The sequence below is a fragment of the Lonchura striata genome, chromosome 11, assembly GCF_050655825.1.
Source record: "Lonchura striata isolate lonStrDom1 chromosome 11, ASM5065582v1, whole genome shotgun sequence".
Lineage (NCBI taxonomy): Eukaryota > Metazoa > Chordata > Aves > Passeriformes > Estrildidae > Lonchura > Lonchura striata.
This window is the reverse complement of record NC_140713.1, coordinates 11,819,141-11,838,259: the sequence shown is the minus strand read 5'-3', so window position 1 is coordinate 11,838,259 and position 19,119 is coordinate 11,819,141. Positions and strand designations below refer to the sequence as shown.

At 39.1% G+C, this 19,119-nt stretch overlaps 2 protein-coding genes across 15 annotated transcripts in view; one reads left to right on the top strand and one right to left on the bottom strand.

The window, feature by feature from the left end:
* Positions 1 to 10,973, bottom strand: part of PHKB (phosphorylase kinase regulatory subunit beta) — a 70,069-nt gene extending 59,096 nt beyond the window's left edge. For 2 of the 14 annotated variants that reach the window (XM_085589551.1, XM_085589547.1), the window contains exons 1-3: positions 3,743 to 3,967; positions 2,321 to 2,410; positions 416 to 554 (exon numbers count right to left, since the gene is read on the bottom strand). In XM_085589551.1, coding sequence (XP_085445677.1) covers positions 416 to 554; positions 2,321 to 2,410; positions 3,743 to 3,836 — 323 coding nt within the window. In that variant the 5' untranslated portion in view covers positions 3,837 to 3,967. Of the gene's footprint in view, positions 1 to 415; positions 555 to 2,320; positions 2,411 to 3,742; positions 3,968 to 4,472; positions 4,491 to 8,283; positions 8,480 to 10,815 lie in introns of those variants that run through there. The other 12 variants (XM_077786318.2, XM_085589549.1, XM_085589552.1 and 9 more) reach the window with 12 other exon arrangements.
* Positions 10,974 to 11,029: 56 nt separating this feature from the next.
* ITFG1 (integrin alpha FG-GAP repeat containing 1) overlaps positions 11,030 to 19,119 on the top strand; it is a 72,935-nt gene continuing 64,845 nt past the window's right edge. Inside the window, exons 1-5 of the mRNA XM_021540304.3 lie at positions 11,030 to 11,242; positions 14,469 to 14,541; positions 15,919 to 16,064; positions 17,728 to 17,785; positions 18,366 to 18,440. Of these exons, the coding sequence (XP_021395979.2) occupies positions 11,059 to 11,242; positions 14,469 to 14,541; positions 15,919 to 16,064; positions 17,728 to 17,785; positions 18,366 to 18,440 (536 nt within the window). The 5' untranslated portion in view covers positions 11,030 to 11,058. The remainder of the gene's footprint in view (positions 11,243 to 14,468; positions 14,542 to 15,918; positions 16,065 to 17,727; positions 17,786 to 18,365; positions 18,441 to 19,119) is intronic.

Below are 19,119 nucleotides of genomic sequence, written 5' to 3'. Positions count from 1 at the left end.
TTTAAAAAAAAAAAATTTCTTTGTGATATTATAGCATCCAGTCTCTTGCAAATAAATTATTCTTAGGACCAGCAACAAGCCCGCCAACGCCCTGAACTCTCCTACTAGATTTAAAAGCATCCCCTGAGTACAGTTTGCCAGAAGAACCTCTATTTTTAGTAGCATCCATTAATTCCACTGTAATAAATACTGGCACCAATTACATTATATGAAAACATGTTTACTTACCAAAAGTAGAGTGACATTTTTAACCTAGCACCTTCATAAATATTTTTACTGAGATTTGGAAATGCACCATTCTCTATGGGTTTACAAATCTATTTTTGATAAAGCTGCATCTTTTAAAACTTTCCCAGGGAACTGAATAAAAGAGGGAATGTATCCTGGCAGAGACACGAGTGTAGAAGTTATTCACCTGTAAGCAAGGGCCAATGCCCAGGCACAGGCAGCACAGTAAAGGCTATCATGGACTTTTGCCTTTTGGTTACTCCCAAAAGTCTTGGTAGGGAACAGACCTGTGGTCGGGCTTTGATGGACCAGCAATGTTGATTTAACTGGAAGAAAGAAAAACAGAAAAGATTGTTAAGAACATTTATATTTCTTCCAGTTTCTAAATAGATTTTCAGGAACAGATCAAGGTGTAGACAACATGTTAGAGCATTCAGAAGATAAAATAAGGGCAAGAAAGGTAAGAAAAAACATACACAAAATTCGTTACATTGTTTTATCAGACAAATTAGACCTTCTTACACAAAAACCCAGCAGTATTCAAAACTATTTCTATGACTCTTTTCTAGCACAACCCACTTTGTACAGAATTTCTACAAAGCAACCCAGCAATTTCCTTTCTATGAAAACAGAAGAAAAAAGTGACTACAGTATGTCAACTGTCCCCCAATCAGTTAAATGCTTAAACTCTCCAGAACCTTACATTCATAAAAATTACATTTTTAACTCAGGCCAGATGATTGTATAAATATTTATATAAGTAGAGGGGAGTAAGGAGAAAGGACAACTACAATTATTTAACTCAGTATCTTGATATGAAAATATATTAAGACAGGAATTTTCAGGTTGCCAAAACTGAGTTAGAAAAAATACTAAATATTACTTTATTTCTTTTTGTACTTCAATATTTTGCATTTTGGAAATTGCTTTTCCTAAGGTTATATAATAACTAGAATGCTACAAGATTGAAACTGGGCTTAATGCCCTGGAATATGACCTTTCTAGCAATAATCTCTTCAGCATAAGACAGGAAAGCAGGTTTTCCATAGATTGTTATCAAGCATCAATTTTAAGAAGGCCTCTTGATTGTCGATGTAGAATACTTAGTCTCGAAGTATTCTAAATGAAAATTACAAGGTTTTACAGCTTTTTACATTATATTCAGTGTCTTGATATCATATAACAAAAGCTTTGATAAAATATCACCTGAAAAAGTCAATATAGATTATTATAAATGAAGTATAAATTCAATAGTAGATTTTTACTGTGGCAGCAGCATAATTGCCTGAGATAAACAGCAAGCACCACCATGGATTTGTTGCTGCCAAGTGTTAAAAAAGCCAACTGAACAGTCATCTCCTCTGTAAGAAAGCTAAAAGCAATGCAGCTACAAAAAGCAACACAGCTATGGATAGATCAAGTACAGATTTCACTTCAAAAAGCCATTTGAACGAAGGGAATCCCATCCCACATTTTTAGAATGATGGGGAAATTGTTCACTATTCTGTACCCTTGCCTCAGTAAAACTTTAATTTTAAACCGTCAATTGCACAGCCATTAAACAGCCCTGATTTTAGAATACATGCAGGACTTCATTATACAAACCTCCTAAAACCCAAAACAATCAAAACAAAACATTGCTTCTTTAATGGTTTTGGCTTAAAATAACATCAAATGAAAAACACTACAGTTGACTTAGCTAACAAATAAAATTTCAGCACAAAAATACATTATGGCACCATTAATAACAAAAAGAACTTCTAACTGTTCACCTGCCAGACTATTCCAAGTACTACAAGAAAGCTTTTGTCCATTTAATTTTTTCCTCAGCTGTATCTAGTCAATGCTACAATCCTAAGCTACCCCTTCATCCAAAATACTTCTAAATTCAATTTTACAGCTGAACTGGATTTTAAACAGACATTTTGATTTACAGATAGAAATGTAACTCAGCCCTCCTCTTTGCACCTTCCAAACTTCCAGCAGAAGTTTAGGAAACTATCCTTAAGTATGAATAATGCAGAGCTGATATTTATCATGCAAATATCAATTCTAACTAACATCTGGGTTAGTTCAAGCATTATTAACTTACCAATTCTATAGTAATGATTTAATTTATCCCACAGAGTTTCCCCCTCTGGCTTTGGAAGGTTAATACATTTAAGTGGCTCATAAATTGAACCTAAAATAAGAAGAAAAAAGAAAACAAAAATCAAGATCAAAATCAGTTTCATCATTGCAATAGTGCTAACAATTACTGTGTTAAGGTATTTCTTCATGTTTTTTATACAAAAACACAATTTATCAAATTTCAATTGAAGCAAAAAAGTTGCCATCTCTACAGTTTCAGAGCATTTTTTCTACAGTACCTGTCTATACAAACCAGACCTCCACCTGTATCTGCAGTGCCTTGTAGATATTCAACTAGAGCAAATGCTACATAAGTGTAGAGTTAATTATTGAAGACAACTATTAAATGTTAAGAGTTTCCTATGAACATTTTCTTAGAACCTAAGTATGTTACAGAGAAAATTCCAGAAGATATGCAGGAAAACAGAAGAGGGACAAAAGTAAACCATATTCAATTCTTACTGCCCTACCTGCCTCCTAAAATGGTGAAGATGTTCAACACTATCAGTGTTTCACCTACCCCAACCTCATCTGCACCCACCAGAGTCAGCCCAGCTGATGTCATGTCAGAATAAGGGTTGGCTTGTTCCCACAAGCTGCTAAAGCTTAAGCAAGTTGTTCAACAGATAAAGCCCTCAAGTTACCTACATTCCAGAGAAATACAATGCTATCAAATGTCCATCTTTCATTCTCACTGTCCCATGTATTGACTGCTTCTCTATTTGCACCTGAAAAGTCAGTTTTACTGAGAGCTGAAATGAGCTACCTATTCAAAATTATTGGGGTGAACCATTTCCATCTTCTAATTTCAGAGTAACATCCTGCTCTCCCCCACAAATCACTGAGGCTTTATTCAGTGTTCTGGACGGCTAGAACTCCATGAGAGCCATGTGCTAACAGGAAGAATGAGAATTTTCCTTTCTCAGCCTGCACCCTGCCCTTTGGAAAAGCTCAGGGAATGCAGTGCCATGGCAGCCCAACCAGCCAAGCAGTTCTGGCAGGACACAGTGAGTGCCTCTTTTCACAGAGCCTCTTTGGCAACCCCAGCACGCTCCCAAGCATCAGACTCGTAATTGTCCATATACAGGACTCTCAGCCCCATGAAATCAAGAAAACAAAATTAAAAAAAAGAAAAGTGTTCAAAAGCCAACTGGATGTGGGACTCAGTGCCCTGTCCAGTTGCCAAGATGGTGTTTGGTCAAATGTAGGACTTGATGACCTCAGAGGTCCTTTCCTATCTAATTGGTACGTGTGCAGAATGATGACAGAAGCTTTATGAATCAAGTCCTTAGGGGGAGAGAAGAAAATGTCTAGCCATTCAAGAATGCAAACCTCAGCCCGAGTTAGATTTGCTTTGCTAGCACAAGAGTGAAAAAAGTCCTACCCCTATCCAAGCAGAACTCTGGGTGCCTGCTCTGCTTGGATGTCCTGGTGATGCTTCCCAACCCATCTGAGCTCCTCCTACAGCCTTTCCTCATATGGGAAAGGGCCTGAAAGGGAAGTACTGAGAACCCAGTGTATTTGAATTGCCTAAAAAAACAAAGTCAAGAGAAATAAAATTGTTCTGTAATGGAAAAGAAAAACTTGTAAGATATCACAGCTTTTGTATCTTCTATTAAAATAAATAAATAAATAAATAATGAACATTCTGAACCGATTTAAATCCATTTTTCAAAGCTATTTTGTTTTTCTACTTCTTTTAGCCTATGAATCCCTATCCATGAAATGTTATACAATTAATTCAGTTATCTTGCAAAAGCACACAATACAGTGAGCTGCAGTAACTGTAATTTTGTACAGTGTTATACTGAAAGGACAGAATACACAACAGAAAAAAATCTTCAGGAAGTCATTGCATAAAAGGCAGCAATTTTATGAGAAATTCACATACCACATTTTTCAAAGGCAAAATAATGATTCTAACTCCTAGATTAGCTAACTGAATATCATATGCATATCCACCATCCTTTGTGTGTGAAACAGGTTCAGAATGTCCACTTCCTGCAGGCTGCTAACCCCAGTGTGGCACCAGGACACACACACAGAGCATCCACAGGCTCATATACACAGGTCGAAAGTTCCTGAACTAAAATTGTTTTAATTCAAATACTCACCAGACAATCTGTGACCCTCTGTGGCCAACAGAGAAACAAAACAAAGGTATCAAGAACAAAAAGCAGGCATATTCTTCTAGTTCAGAGCATTCAAAGACTTCAACTTAGTGCAGAAAGAAGAACAGAAAGCATGAAAATGTCAAACACCACCCCAAATTACATTATTCTAGATGTTTGAAACTTTAATAGAAATATAGTAAAACAGAGTAGACTGCTGATGGAACAGAAACGTGAAATGAATTCAAAGTTTGAAAAACTGACAAAAAATAGTTCTATGCTTCTGAAGTGTTCCCTAAAATTACTCCTACTATAAGGAGAACTTGTTTAAATCAAAGTTTTCCACATATTTTTCATTAACTCCTTATTAGCATCTATATAGTTTATGTTTTGCTTGGGTGTCTACAGCATCCTCCTGGAGAAATCATGTGGTAAATTACATTCATTATTATCACAACCTAATCAAAGCAAGGAACAGTCAGGACAAACACGAAGCTGCTCCTTCCTTGAGATTTTGGAGAGAGCCCATAACACAGAGGAAGCTATTTTAAGGATGGCTAAAAAAAAATGCCAGTCTACAGCTTCATCCAAAATCTATTTGAGTTCATTTCAGTAAGATAGAAACCTGTCATAGAAAGCTATTTTCAATTATATATTTCAAATCAGTTTTCAAACTAAAAAAATAAACATTTTAAAGAGATGACAACAGCAAGACTGCAGCACTCTAAACATAATAGAGTGACATTTGCAAATGGGACCCTGGAGGTCTCGCTTTGTACAGCAGCATTCAGAAGAAACAGAATGAGGACATTAATTTTAAATACTGTTTTTCATAAATACATCACTTTATTATAACCTTACAGTGTGAGTTTTATTTTAGGCAAATATGTAGGTATGCTAGGAAGAACATAAAAACCTGTTTTGTTGATTTACTATTTCTTCTGCTGCCTAGTGGTGTAACAACCCCATCCAACATTTAAATAGGGTATTTGGGAGTTCAGTTTTTGTTCCTACAAAGAATGAAGTGTGCCCATTATTTCCTTACACCACAAGTGCGTTGCTGCAGGGAGTACCTACTTCAAAATCAGTAAAAAACTGATAAAAATCACAGTGTCACTTCCTGTGTTCATATAATTAATGTCTGATAAGAGAACACTCAAAGGAAAAATAATCCCCTTTCATTTCCTACAGGTCCCACAGTAACATGATTTCACCATTTTTCAAGTCGAATAATCACTAAAAATGATAGAGATTCCCTTCAAAGTAATAGAGAACAGGAAGAAATGCCGACCCTATGTATATACAACCTCTAGATACTGAAAATACTGTGTCATCCCGATGCTACTTTCCCATCCACTTTATTTTTATTCAAGTAATACCTGAGATTAACCTTAACTGCTCTTCAGGGAAGAGATATGAATTGTCCAAATGTTTGGATTCAGAAGCTATGGCCAAAATGGCTTTAAAACAACTCTGTCCCCAGTTTGTATATATGGAAGCTTTGGACACACACACATCCTTGAAGATGGCAGTAATTGTGGATATTAAAGAAAAATAGGGATTAGAATGGAATTGTGTACCAAGTCTATGGATAAAGACTTGCATATTTCAACAAGGACAGCTTATTCAAATCTTTCAAAGTACAGAATTAATATAAACAAACACTTCCACAAAGTTAATCCCAAACAAATGGAAGCAACATGGCAAGAAATTTATTTCTAATATTTCACATGCCAGAATAACAAAAGAAAACATTGGTTTGTATAATTAAATCAGGCCAGGCCAAAATAAAAAAGCTGAGAACACAAGATTTCTTTGTAGATTTGATAGGAATTGAAACTGAACACAGCCTCTGATGTGACATTAGGTCTGGACATAATCAAACACTTGAGACAGAGGCAAGCCCTGGACCTCAGATCACTGTAACTTTCATTACTCAGCATTCGTAAGGGCAGTGGCAGCTTCACATTACAGAAGTCACTGGGACCAAAGAGGATTTTATTTCTACTCACAGCAAAGTTTAAGAAATGATATCACAAGGGGATATTTAATCACTACATACAGGAGGAAACTATGATCTCATAGTTGATCCTGCTTTGAGCAAAAGGCTGACAACCCTTCCAGACTTAACTGTTCAACAAAACAGGGTGAAGAAACACAAGGAGAAGGGCTTGGAAAGGCAGACAGAAGAGGTATTGAAGTATTCCTCTACCTGAATACACAGCAGAAGTAAGCAAAAAGTATGAATTGTTACCCTGGTTGAGTGACAATAACAAATGGGTAAAAATGAGTAAAATCTTGTAATAGTTTAATTTCAATAGCATTAAAGTGACAAAGCTTTTAAACTATCATTTATCAAGAAAAATCACGTGTTACACTGTGCAAGTAATTCAGCTAGTATTTCATAGAGTCACAGAACATCCTGAATAGTAAGGGACCCACAAGGATTGTCAAGGTTCAGCTCCTGGCCCTGCCCAGAATGGCACCCAGTGTCTGAGAGCATTGTCCAAACTCTTCCTGAGCTCTGTCAGGTTTGGTGCTGTGCCCACTGTCCTGGGGAACCTGTTCCAGTGCCCAACCATTCTCTGGGTGAAGAACCTTTTTCCTGGTATCCAACCTAAACCTCCTGACACAGCTCCAACCATTTCTTCAGGGCCTGTCACTAGTCACCACAGAGGAAAAAGAAAAAAATACCCAGCAATTTATTCTGTCCTTTCTCTATTTTCTAATCATCTGAAGGTAGCTCTCTATCCTGTATATTATACTTAATGGAAACCACTGATTTTAGGATTTACAGTAACTAACAACACAAACAACAAAAGCTACTGAACACCAGAAATAAAATACTGACCATCATGCCAGTACACAGGAGCTTCACATAACCAAAATGCCCAAGTCTACCACACAAGCCTTGTAAATGCTACAAGCAAGGCAGGAAACCACTCAGGATACTCAAGGCAGGCATTGCCATTTCTGAGAATTCAAAACAATAGGTGTTAAAACTACTAAAAATGTTTATTTTGCATCATAACAAGAGAAACATCAGATATCTATATAAGAATTAGGAAATAGTTGGCTTTTTGGGGTTTTTTTTTATGCTGTCAACACATCACATTTTTGATGGTCAGAGAGGCAAAACTGAAAAGCCACAGGGAGGGCAGGGGAGTCCAAACCACTCAGTTGTGTCCCCTTACCTGGTCACTCTCACCAGCACTTGTACTGCTATTGTGTTTCAACAAGGACTACACAAGAGTTCTCCCCCATCACAGGGTGTCACATATGGATACATCTCACCCCAGTCACACTCCCTTCAAAACACACAGGAATGCTCTTGACAGCTTCATATATTTCAGCTTCTGTTGTACCTGAGAAGAAGCTGTGCCAAGGGGCTTTACTTTGCTTCCACTTAATTTCCAAATGTCCAACTTTGTAACCAGTGATGGACTAACCAGAAATTTTACTTATCTCGAAACCAGTCACGCTGGGGTTTTTTAGGAGTCAATTACAAACAGCATTCATAATGCACATTTCACATGACTGTCATCTTAAAAGAGAAAATTGAGTTCAGAGATGGTTGCACTGAGGGATACTGACAGGAACTCTAAACAAACAAAACATGGAGATTTGATAGTAGATTTCAGTCTAAGTACATTACAATTTTCAGAAATTTTTACTGAAAGACTTCAAATTTTTAAGTTCTGCTGTACAGTGCTAAAAACTACTAACAGAGAACACTGCATGAAACAAAATACAATTATTTTATGTTGAATTAAATAGCCACATACAAAAACAAAACACATAACTGCACACTTACCAAATTCTAAAAAAGCACGCGCAGAGGAGGCTCTGTCATCATCCAAACTGGCCATTTCAAATTGGTGCAGCTAATCACAAACGTCTCAGGCTAAGCTACAGTAATTTTCAAAACTGTTTAGTAAATGTTAAAGGCAATCAGCATTAAATTAAGTGAAAGCAATGTTAGTGGAGTTATTAACACAACAGAGTGCACAACACAAACTTTCATTACGTATGTTTCCTTCTTCTACACTGACCTCTTGGTCTTATTTTGCTTTTACTTCTATGAAACTTTGTCATTTACTCCGAGTGAAAGGACACAGTTTATAAAAAAAAAAAAAATCCCATCTTTTGGATATTTGACATGAGCTTTGATATATATTTCAAGATAAAATAAAAATACTGATTTAACTAGTGCACACTAATGTGTTAAGTAACAATGATAAGGAGCTAAAACTCTGCTTATGCTTACTGCTGCTTCCATCCCATGTGAAATCTACACCAGCATGTTTCTTGCAGTCATATACATTACTTATGGCACTGAATATCTCAGTTATTAAAGGTATGTCATCTTCCACTTTGGAATATACAATAGGAAAAACGTGTCCATAATTATGATGACAAGTTTTTCAAATCTTTAAAGTTCATCTTTTTTAAAGTAAGAAAAATTCAGGGGCTTTTAACTAATGAACTGCTATCTTTAGAATCTGCTCATAATCAGAGTAGCGACAAATGAAATAGTATTTTATTGCTTCAGGAAGGGAAACAAAAACTTCTGAATAAAATTTGGTTTTACTGGAAAAAAAAGTAATTCATAATTTATTACACATAAACATGAGGACACAAATTCCCTCCTACAGGATTTGAGTCTTACATGATCCATTGCTGCAGGCTATAAAACATGAGTCACTGCAGCATTTCAGGCACGTGTGTCTGTACTCAGCGTTTACTACATCTTACTCCAAGAAGCACACTAGTGCCTCAATCCAAACAAAACAGTGCTTTCTGTGAGCTGGGACTCCAGCACATGCCTCAGCCAAAAAAAAACCCTCAAACCAAAGAAAATAGTGCTTTCTGTGAGTTGAGACTCCAGCATAGGCCTCAGCCAAAAAAAAAAAAAAAAACAAACTCAAACCAAAAAACCTCAAACCAAACAAAATAGTGCTTTCTGTGAGCTGGGACTCCAGCACAAGCCTCACCCAAACCAGAAATGTGGGGGACTTTCAGTGACTTTCTCTGATAATCCCAATCATGTCTCCTTCTGACAGGGCCAGGAAGGAAGTAAAAAAGCCCTGAAGTTATACAAATTTCAACATAAAGACACGACAGTAAACTTAAAATATAAGAACATTATTTTTATTTTTAGATATGAATGTTACCTGAAAGATATAAAATAAAATTTGATTTTTAAATCAACTCTTTAATCCAAAAAACTTTTCAACTAAAATAATGTTTATTTCTTGAGCAAATTTCTTCAGGTGCTATACAAAATGCCATGAACAAATCCCTAGATAATCTCTGAACGAAATCTGTATGAACTCGGAAAGATGGAAGCGAACTACAGTCCATCATTGCTAAAAATACAATTCTTTATACATGTAACAAAAAAGAAATTTTGTAACAGGCACCAAAAATAAGGAAAAAAAATTAAAAAAAAAAAGTAACAGGCAGCAGGAGTCAAGAAAAAGTGAAGTGTTTCTGCAGCCACAGGCCTGACCCTGCAGGGCATTCCCAGAGCCCGTGCGCTGCCCCGGGCTCGGCATTCTCACAGCCCCGGCTCCGCGGAGCGCTCGGCCCCGTCCGACAGTCCCCGGGAGCACACTGACAGCTCCTCAGCGCGGGATTGCCAATCCATCTGCACACACACTGAACCCTTAAAGCCAAATTCATCGGACTAGACTTTAAACAATCAATTCTTTAGAGCCCTCATGAAGCCCCGTTTTGGACTCACACTGATTGATCAGTTACTAGCACAACAAACACAACCAAACACGCAAATAAGTAACAACTGTTACAAGCATGTATGGTGTATAAATAAACACAGGGATCTTCTGGAAAACTTTTTCCCGTTAGAACAACCAAACGCCTGGTATGAGTGCATTTTACTTAAAAAAAAAAAAAAATCAAACTCCTAGTTTTTTGAAGTTCAGAAATTCAGGCTAACTTGGCAAACATCACCCTTTGGTTTAGGCCAGAACTTAGCTGCCCCACGCTCAGAACACGAACTTCCCTCGCTGTAAAACAGCTACCTTTACCTAAGAGAAACCTTAGGAGCTGGTACTTTCCTCTAAACCCTTTGGAGCTGCGGTGCTGAACACGCCACGAGCAGCCGCCTGCGCTCCCGCGGCACAGGGGGCAGCTGAGCGCCCTGGGGCCGTGCCCGCCACCGCCGCGTGCCCCCTGCGCCCCTCGGGGCCGGGCCCGCCCGGGCACCGCCACCCGCGAGAGACGCGGCGGGGCCGGGAAACAGCCCGGGCCGGGAGCGGGGCGGGGAGTGGCGGGAGGCACGGGGATCCCCGGAGCTCCTCCCGGGCAAGCCAAGAGGTCAGACCTGAGCGTTTGGAGCGAGCGCGCAGCTCCAGCATCTTCCAGCTCACGTCAGCCATGTGAGTCGCCGCCATGGCGGAGCGGTCGCGGAGAGCCGCCGGCGGGGCTGCGCGGCAGCGGGCGGGCCCTGCCTGCCTCCCGCCGTAAAGCGCCCGCGCAGGCTCCGCCGCCGCTGCCGCAAACCGCGGCCGGCGGGGCCGGGCCCGCCCGCTGCCGTCAGAGCGCGGGCGGGGCGAGGCCGTGCGCGATGGGGGCCCGCGGGCCGTGCCCGCCGCTGGCCCCGCTGCTGGCCCTGCTGGCCCTGGCGGGGCCCGCCCGAGCGCTGCAGAACGTGACCGCTCAGCTCTTCGGGCCCGAGGCCCGCGGGACCCTGGCGGCCTTCGGCGACTTCAACTCGGACAAGCAGACGGACCTGTTCGTGCTGCGCGGCGGTGAGTGCGCGGCCGGGCCGGCGGCAGGCGCGGGGCTGCGGGGCACGGGCGGTGTCAGCCGGGCCCCTCACGGCCAAGCGGGGACAGCCCCGCGCGGGGAGACGGCGGGGCTGGGGCTCCGGGACACGCTGCTCCCGCGGTCCCCGCGATCTCTGCCGTGCCGCCTGCTCGCTCTCCCCCAGCGCGCCCTGAGCGCCCCGGCTGTGTCGCCGAGGGCCGGCGTGGTGAGCACAGCGTCGTTTGCAGGGTGGAACTGACACTTGCTTTGCTCCCAGGTATTCCTGTGTGGAATACGGTATTCAGTTTGCACTGGAATGGTTCATATAAGGCGCATTTTTTTTTTTTAAAGTTGAATTTATGGTTGTGAAATAGAGACTTCATCCTACAACTTGAATGGTCACAAATTATTTTGCTCCTGCTTTCACAATATTTTGGGAAACAAAGGTGGACATTTCACAGATGTGGAGGAAAAATTGCACGTTATCCTACTTTGAGCATTATGTTAAAGTGTCAGGGTAAATAAATTTGTTACAGCTGTCACTTGCCACAAGTTTCTCTTAAGGCTTCAGATATGGGGAGACCTCAAATCAGGGCTTATTTTCAGTGGTCAATGTTATTTGCAGACATCAATATTGGAATATTTTACTTTCTTGAAACACATTAAGAAAGTAAATTTATTCTTAGATTTACCTTTTTTTTTTATTCTTTCCATCTCAGAAATGTTTTTCTAAGTAGCTTTGGTAAAGCATGAGTGACTTTCCCATCTAGTTGAGTTATTGAAATGCATGGCTCCCTGGAAATGCACCACTGGCTCATCTACTGAAAAAATGGGCAGATTTAAATGAATGTCTATGATAAGAATTGTAATTTTTACTTTCTTATCTTTCAGATGAGTGCATATAAAAATGTGAATAGCTACAGGTTTCAGAAATGAGATTCGTGATTTCTTTATGTCTCTATAGCAGCACTTGATAAATCATTTTCCTGTGTGGTACTTATTGTAAAAATCAGAAATCACATGGTCTGAAACATTATTTTTCGTAACTTAAGTGTTGGTGAAAATTAACTACAGAATACTCTCAAAACAAAAGGTAGTAGTTCTAAATGGTGGGATTAATGACAGCCAATTGAAACAGCGTGAGGAAATGAGCAATGGAGATGACACGAGACTTTGAGGAACAGGAATCTGTAAAGCAGCCCAGTCCTAATAATCCTGACCCTTAATAAAGAAATGGGGATGATGTCTTGGACCTTTGGCTGGATATATATTATTTTTCTGATCTTGCATTACTTCAGTAGAGTGAGACTAATGTTCCATATGCTCAGATGCATAAGAGAAAATCAGATTGTGCTCATATCTTTGTAAGAAATAGTAAACTCACTGAATGTAAGGGATAATCCAGATCCAGAAATATCCTGTTGCAAGACCAGTTCCAAAGTACCAGTGGACTCTGGGTTTAGTCACTTTTTGAAACTCAGAATCTACAAATGAATGGAATTGTGCATCCAGTTAGCTGTTTTGTGAGTCTGTGCATGTAAAAGTTCAGTGGGGAAGCTCATGCTGGTTGCTTGTTTCATGTACCAGCTTCTGGTTATGCTTGATGCTTCTGCTGGAAGTACAGGCAGTGAGTGAAGATTCCCCTGTTCACCTGCTGCATTTCATTGGAGAATCTGGGAAACTTCTGTGTTTATTTCATGCATACATATATGTGTGTGTATGTGATATATGTCACACAGATAGTCAGCCTGAAGACCTCCAATCTACATAATTGTTGTTTGTATGGAAATTTTCCTGGTTTTTCACACCCTCCAATGCACTGTTTTTTTCTTACTGTTGTCTTATCTCAAAAAGAATAGAGAACTGCAAACAACATTTAGGATTGATTGTAGTGGCCTGGTAATGCTGTTTTCTGTTAATGTAATAATTTTTAATAGTTAATTTGTTTTGAGTATTGATGAGCAGTGAGCTGAAATTTTTATATCTCTAATGACCAAAAGATCTCACTTCTCAGCGTTGCTACTAACTTGGAACCTGGTATGTGTAAAAACACATTTGCTTCTTCATCCTGGTCATGACTTTACCAAATAGCCAATAAAAAGGCAGGTGAAAGTGTGAGGTGTGAAATGGGAGTTCAGATTCAGCAGGTGTGAACTGTGCTGTTCCCAGGTGTGCTGCTCCAAGCTGAGGCAGCCCCAGGCTCCTGTGCCAGGCCTTTCCCTCATCCAGGAACGTGTGCTGCAGCTCAGGCAGTGTTACCCTGGGCCTGTGCTGGCCTCTGAAAGGGCTCCTGGTCATTAAGTCATTTGGTGGTGGATTCTCATTCTCCTCAAGAGGTTTGTGGCAGGTGCCTTTTGTTTCCTAGTGAGAAGCCTTGTATTCTCTAGCATGTCACAGCTGTGAACTCTGCCATGAAACAGTGCTCTTAAAAAGTACTGTGGTAGCTCAGGTTTGGAGCCTTAGAATTATTCTTTTTCAGAGAATGATTTTGTGGTGCTGCAGCTGGGTTTATTGGAGAATGAAAGAAAAAAATACAATTATTGCACTGTGAGCTATGTTTTACTTACAGAGGTATGTGTGTATTGTGGTTTACTGACTGAAAATTTTATTTCATCACTGAGGCTAAAATTCTTTTCTTCCCTGAATTTCAGTTATTTCTGCAATATAAAATATGGGCTTTTATTTACATTGTCCTGAAATAATGAAATTATACTTGTATCATTGCCTCTAAATGAGGAGACACTGCAGGGAACCAAACAAATTCTGAGTTTCCTTTAAAGTGCTTTGGGCAGCTGACATGGAAAGCAGTATAAGATCCTTCTATGTGAGACAGAGTATTAAAAGAATTAATTTGAGTTAGTTTTTAAACTTTAATTAGTTTTGTGGAACTGCTGCCTATTACTTTTCCATGTATAATGTTTCTTAATTCATTACAAAAAGTTTTATTTTAAGCAATGTGATAAAAATAACAGAGAGAAAATTCTAACACTAAACCCCCAAAGAAGATTAGTGATATTAGCATTCCTTTGAGATGCAACTGACTTTGTGTTGAAGAAGTGCTCCTTTGCCTCCTTTTGAATGAGGGGGAAATAGTGGTATGAGACATCTTTGAAAGTTTTTTGCTGCTGTGGGGAATGGTCATTTGTGGCAGTTGTTTGAACGTTGGGTTTGTATATAAGCTATTTCCAGTCTTCCCTCTGTTGCTCATGGTCTTGCTTGCCTTGGCAGGAAATGAGTTGGTGATCTTTTTGGCTGACCAGAAGGAACCCTACTTTAAGCCCCGTGTTAAGCTACCAATGAAGTAAGTGTGGCTGTTCAGTGCTGCCACAGCCTGTTTGCCTTGGAAGGGCCTCTCTGCACTCAGTGGGAGCTGCCTGCAATTGTCTGTGCCCTTGTTACTTGACTTGTTCATCTTGCCCTTACAGTTCTTTGACCAACTTCCTGATCTGTGTCCCGATGCATTTTTGTTTTGTTGGTCAGATGACAGAGTCTATAGAGATGAGTTGTGTCATTCATGTTGTTTACTAATAAGTGTTACTTCACACCCTTTATGGAATACTTATGGTTTAGGTTTTGTCCTCAAATCAGTATTTACAATACCCATATGTTGAGGTATTTTTGCACTTGATTTGGATCTTCAGGACTGTATATTCTAGTGAAGAAAACTGTCATTCCATAGCATACATAGGTATTTGTGGTGGGTGGGTTTAGGATCGATCCCAAGACATGTTTTCAGGGAAATTCATCTATTTGCTGTGGTTACTAATGGAATCCAGCCAAAATAATCTGATTTGGAAGAGATCTGAAAGATGGTGTTCTGGTGTTTCTATGTAGAGATGTTCCTTTACAAGTTTACATGTGGCCTTTAAAAAACATCAGTTTTTAATACCTGTAAACCAATCTGTTTATATGTGCATATATATGTCTAGCTTTAATATCCTGTAATACTATTATGGTGATTGCTTATGAATAATGCTTACCAATAGTATTATGTTTATGAAAAGTTAAATTGCTTTTATAGCTCAGCTTCATCTTCTGTATTCTACATATTTTTATCTTTCCATATTCCCTCCTGTCTGGGAAGAAACTAATTTCTTTAGTGCATTAGAAAGGATCTGCTTTTAATCCTTAATGTGATCTGTGTTTGTGTGTGTAAAGCAGAATCTGAGTAGGTAAGCGAACAAAAAAAGATAGAACAAACAAAGGTAGGAAGGAGTAGTAAAACCTAGTAGAAGGTAGGAGGAAATGGCATTGTCTTTTTAAAAATCTACCTGTGCCCGACTCCTGCTGTTTTTAAACAGCTCGTGTTGCCTTATGTTCTTGCTCCTGGAATGCAACCAAAAGATCCTGCTCACTGTAACACATTTTGGTTGACTGGTTCTACAACAAATGTGAGGATTTAATGAAGTGCAGATAGCATTTACAAACAGAATATGGCTGAAGAATGTTGGATAGCTGAAGTTCAGAGTTAAAATGTCATTTTCCTTAGACAAAGACAGGCTGATTTTGAGACACTTTTGCAATAGGCAAGGACTTTATCCTAAACCAGGTAGTTGAAGGGTAACATTGTATTGAACCAAAAATAATTGGACAAGCCTTTAACCACACAAGTGCTTTTTACATACTCACCTTTTTTTTACAATTATTTGCATGTGAAGGCTTTTGTTTTTAATTCCAGATCCCTCGGTGTCACCATAACCAGTGTAGTTCCTGGAGATTATGATGGAGATTCCCAAATGGATGTCCTCCTCACTACGCAGGCCCCAAGTCATGGCAAAGATGAACTTTCAGTGTTTATTTTCTGGGGACACAACCAAACATTAGGTGAGTTGCTGAGACTGGTTCTTAGTAAGATTGTCAGACTTCTTAATTCAAAGTGTTGTCAAGAAGATACAACTCATTTTTACAGTGTAATGATTATTTTACAACTAAAATAGGGATTAGCAGCTATTCAGCTTCACACCCATATATTATCCTGCTGTTAAGCTGTGTTCAATAATTAATGAAAGAGAACAATACTTGCAGTATATTATGCAACAGATAACCAAACATTATTCTAATTTGGCAATACGTATTAACTGAAGAGCTGCTTCTCATGGCTTCCCCATCATGCATGTCAGCTTCACAAAGACTAGCTCAAAAGATTTATCTTCAGTTTAAAATGCACAGGGAACCTGCTGTGAACTTTAGTGCATCAACTTTCAAAATCGCATAACTAAACCTACCACCAGTAATATAATATTTATATTAAATGAAATTCTTTAAAGACAGTGACACACTAAAGTGAGTATTGGAAGAAAGGTTTCTAGAATATCTATTGCTAAGTTTTCAAAACCTTTAGAATTGAGTTTTCTAGAGTCTCTTAGCAGTGTTTGACGTATGGCTGATTCTGTCTTGAGGTAGAGTCATGGTTTGTGTAAACTCTTAAGGTCTCCTCTTTTTTTTTGTTGACTTTGCTAGGAAAGGGTTTGGGGAAGAATTTAGCGTTTGAACAAGGACAGATAAGCAAAAGACAATACTATTTAATCCACAAAAACTACTGAAGAATAATCACTATTGTAAACTGTGTTATGACATAGTTACAGGTGAGACAAGTTTGCCTCAGACACCATTGCTTCTGGCTTTAATCAGAGCTGAAACAAGCAACCTGGAAAAGTGCAGTGAGTCAAATATTAAGGGAATAGAAGGTACCTCTAGTATTGGAAAGAATATGAGGACTTGGATTAAGTTATTCTGTTTTGTTTCAGAAAAAAACCCAAGTGTTGGGGGAAACACAATGAGCGTATGGGGCCTGGAGGAGGAATCAGAGGTTAAAAATTCAGGCAGTGGTTGGTATTTGCTGAGGCCACTGGCAAGGTATGGGGTGTCTCCCTGGGTAATGGAAGTGTGACAGACAAGTCAATAGGAGGGGACTGTTGTGTGGAATGTGGAAATTGTAAAGACAATGTGGAGAGAGGAGGGAAATGGGAATAATCTGGCAAGGAGTTTGGATTACAAGTAAAAGTGAAGTCTAAGGTGAAAACCTGATTGGAGCTTAGTCCTCCCTTCCCATTTAGAAAGTCTACCTTTATTGCTGATTTCAAATACTTAGTGAGTATAATTAAGAATGTTATTTACAGTGACAAAACAATAAACAGAAGTCTAACATACAATGAATGTTAAACTTTTAGCCTTTTAGTCTTCATCCCAGCTGTTCCAGTTTTCCTGTATATGTGTGATTGCAGTCATACAGAGAAATAGGTTTCACTAAGATCTACTTGGAATAATTTGTTGAGGAGTTTAGTGGAGATGGAAGAAGCCTTCAGGGACTGTAAATCACCTTTCCTGCAAAATTTCACAAAGCCATTTGCTTCTTTATATTAAGTGGTGCCTTTTTTAAATCATAAAACTGATGGTTTTAAATAAATAGAAGAATTATGTCTTAGTTGAAAATGCAAATGTCAGAATATATTGGTAACTGAATCAAGTTAATATCTTCTGTTTTCAGATCTTAACCATAAAACTGTGTTAAATAAGACTTTTCAAGATGAGCCTCTAGTAATGGAGTAAGTATGACCTACTTTTTTAGAAAACCACATTTATAGTGGTGACTAAGAGCAACTTAAATATATTTTAATGATAAAGTTTCAAACACATGCTCTTTATCTTTTAAGAGCAGGGTGGTTTGTGTAATGTCAACTGATCCGACAAAAGATGATGAACCAAAATAGTTACCTTTACAGTTCTTGTATATTATATTACCCTGGCAATAGTAGCTACATAATTTTTTTAATTTCTTTCATTTCAGTACTGTGAGTATTCAGAAAAAAAAAAAAGCCATTCTAAAGAAAAAACCTTAATGGCTTACCAAAATGAGCAAATATCCCTTTCACAATGTGCTTGCTTGTGTGTGAAATGCTGAACAAAACTGGAGGGAGGTAAATCTGTAAGGCAATGCACAGGCAGAGTGTGAAGCACTAATAGACCTTTACTGCTACCAGCAACTCAGACAAGAGCCAAAATTCAGAGCTGGCTCACAGCTGAGAGTTTTTTACGGTGGGAAAATGAGTAGAGATTAGTTTCAGAGCAGGTGGTTTGAACTCCTGTGCTGACTGAGGTGGTACTGCCATTGTGTTCCATTTTCAGCTTTAATGGAGACTTGATTCCTGACGTGTTCGGTGTCACGAGCGACTCGAGTAAGCCGCAGATCCTGCTGGGCGGGTAAGCTGAGGGCTCGGGGCTCAGCTTTGGAACTTGGGCATTGTCTGTCCACTTCCCATTCAAGTGCAGGATTTGTGTGTGAATCTTCTTTCTGTCCGTGGCAAACATTGTGACACTCTTCATCTGCTCTTTAAGGTCTTATTTTATAGGGCAAGTAGAAGTTCCATGAGAGCTGAGAAAACAGAGACAATGATAATAGACATCAGAAATAGGAACAGTTAGTTCCAAGAAGTTATAGTCTCATTTGTTTAGTGCACTTTTGATATTTAGTATTACAATCTGTGTTATGGAACTTGTGCTCTAAAAAAGATGCTTTCAGGTTGATGATGTAAGAACTACTGGAACAGATGGCAAAAGAAAAATCTGCAAGTGTTTGGGGTAAACTTAAAAAAAAAAAGCTCTCATCTGTCTGGGAAATGATTTGTAATGGGAAGATTTGACACCATAGGAAATCAAAAGCACAGGAAGTGCAGGATGTAAGGGTATTGAACTATATATATTAAGGAAAATACAGAAGAAATTTATGAAGTGACATAAAGCAGAGGTGACTAAGTAGCAACACGAGTATGCATACAAGTGATATCTGTATCAAATCCCTTGTGTTAAGGAGTGCCTCAGGCCACTCATGAGCAAATGCAAGTTGACTGAAGCCTTATGAGATGAAATTGCAGCAAAGAGG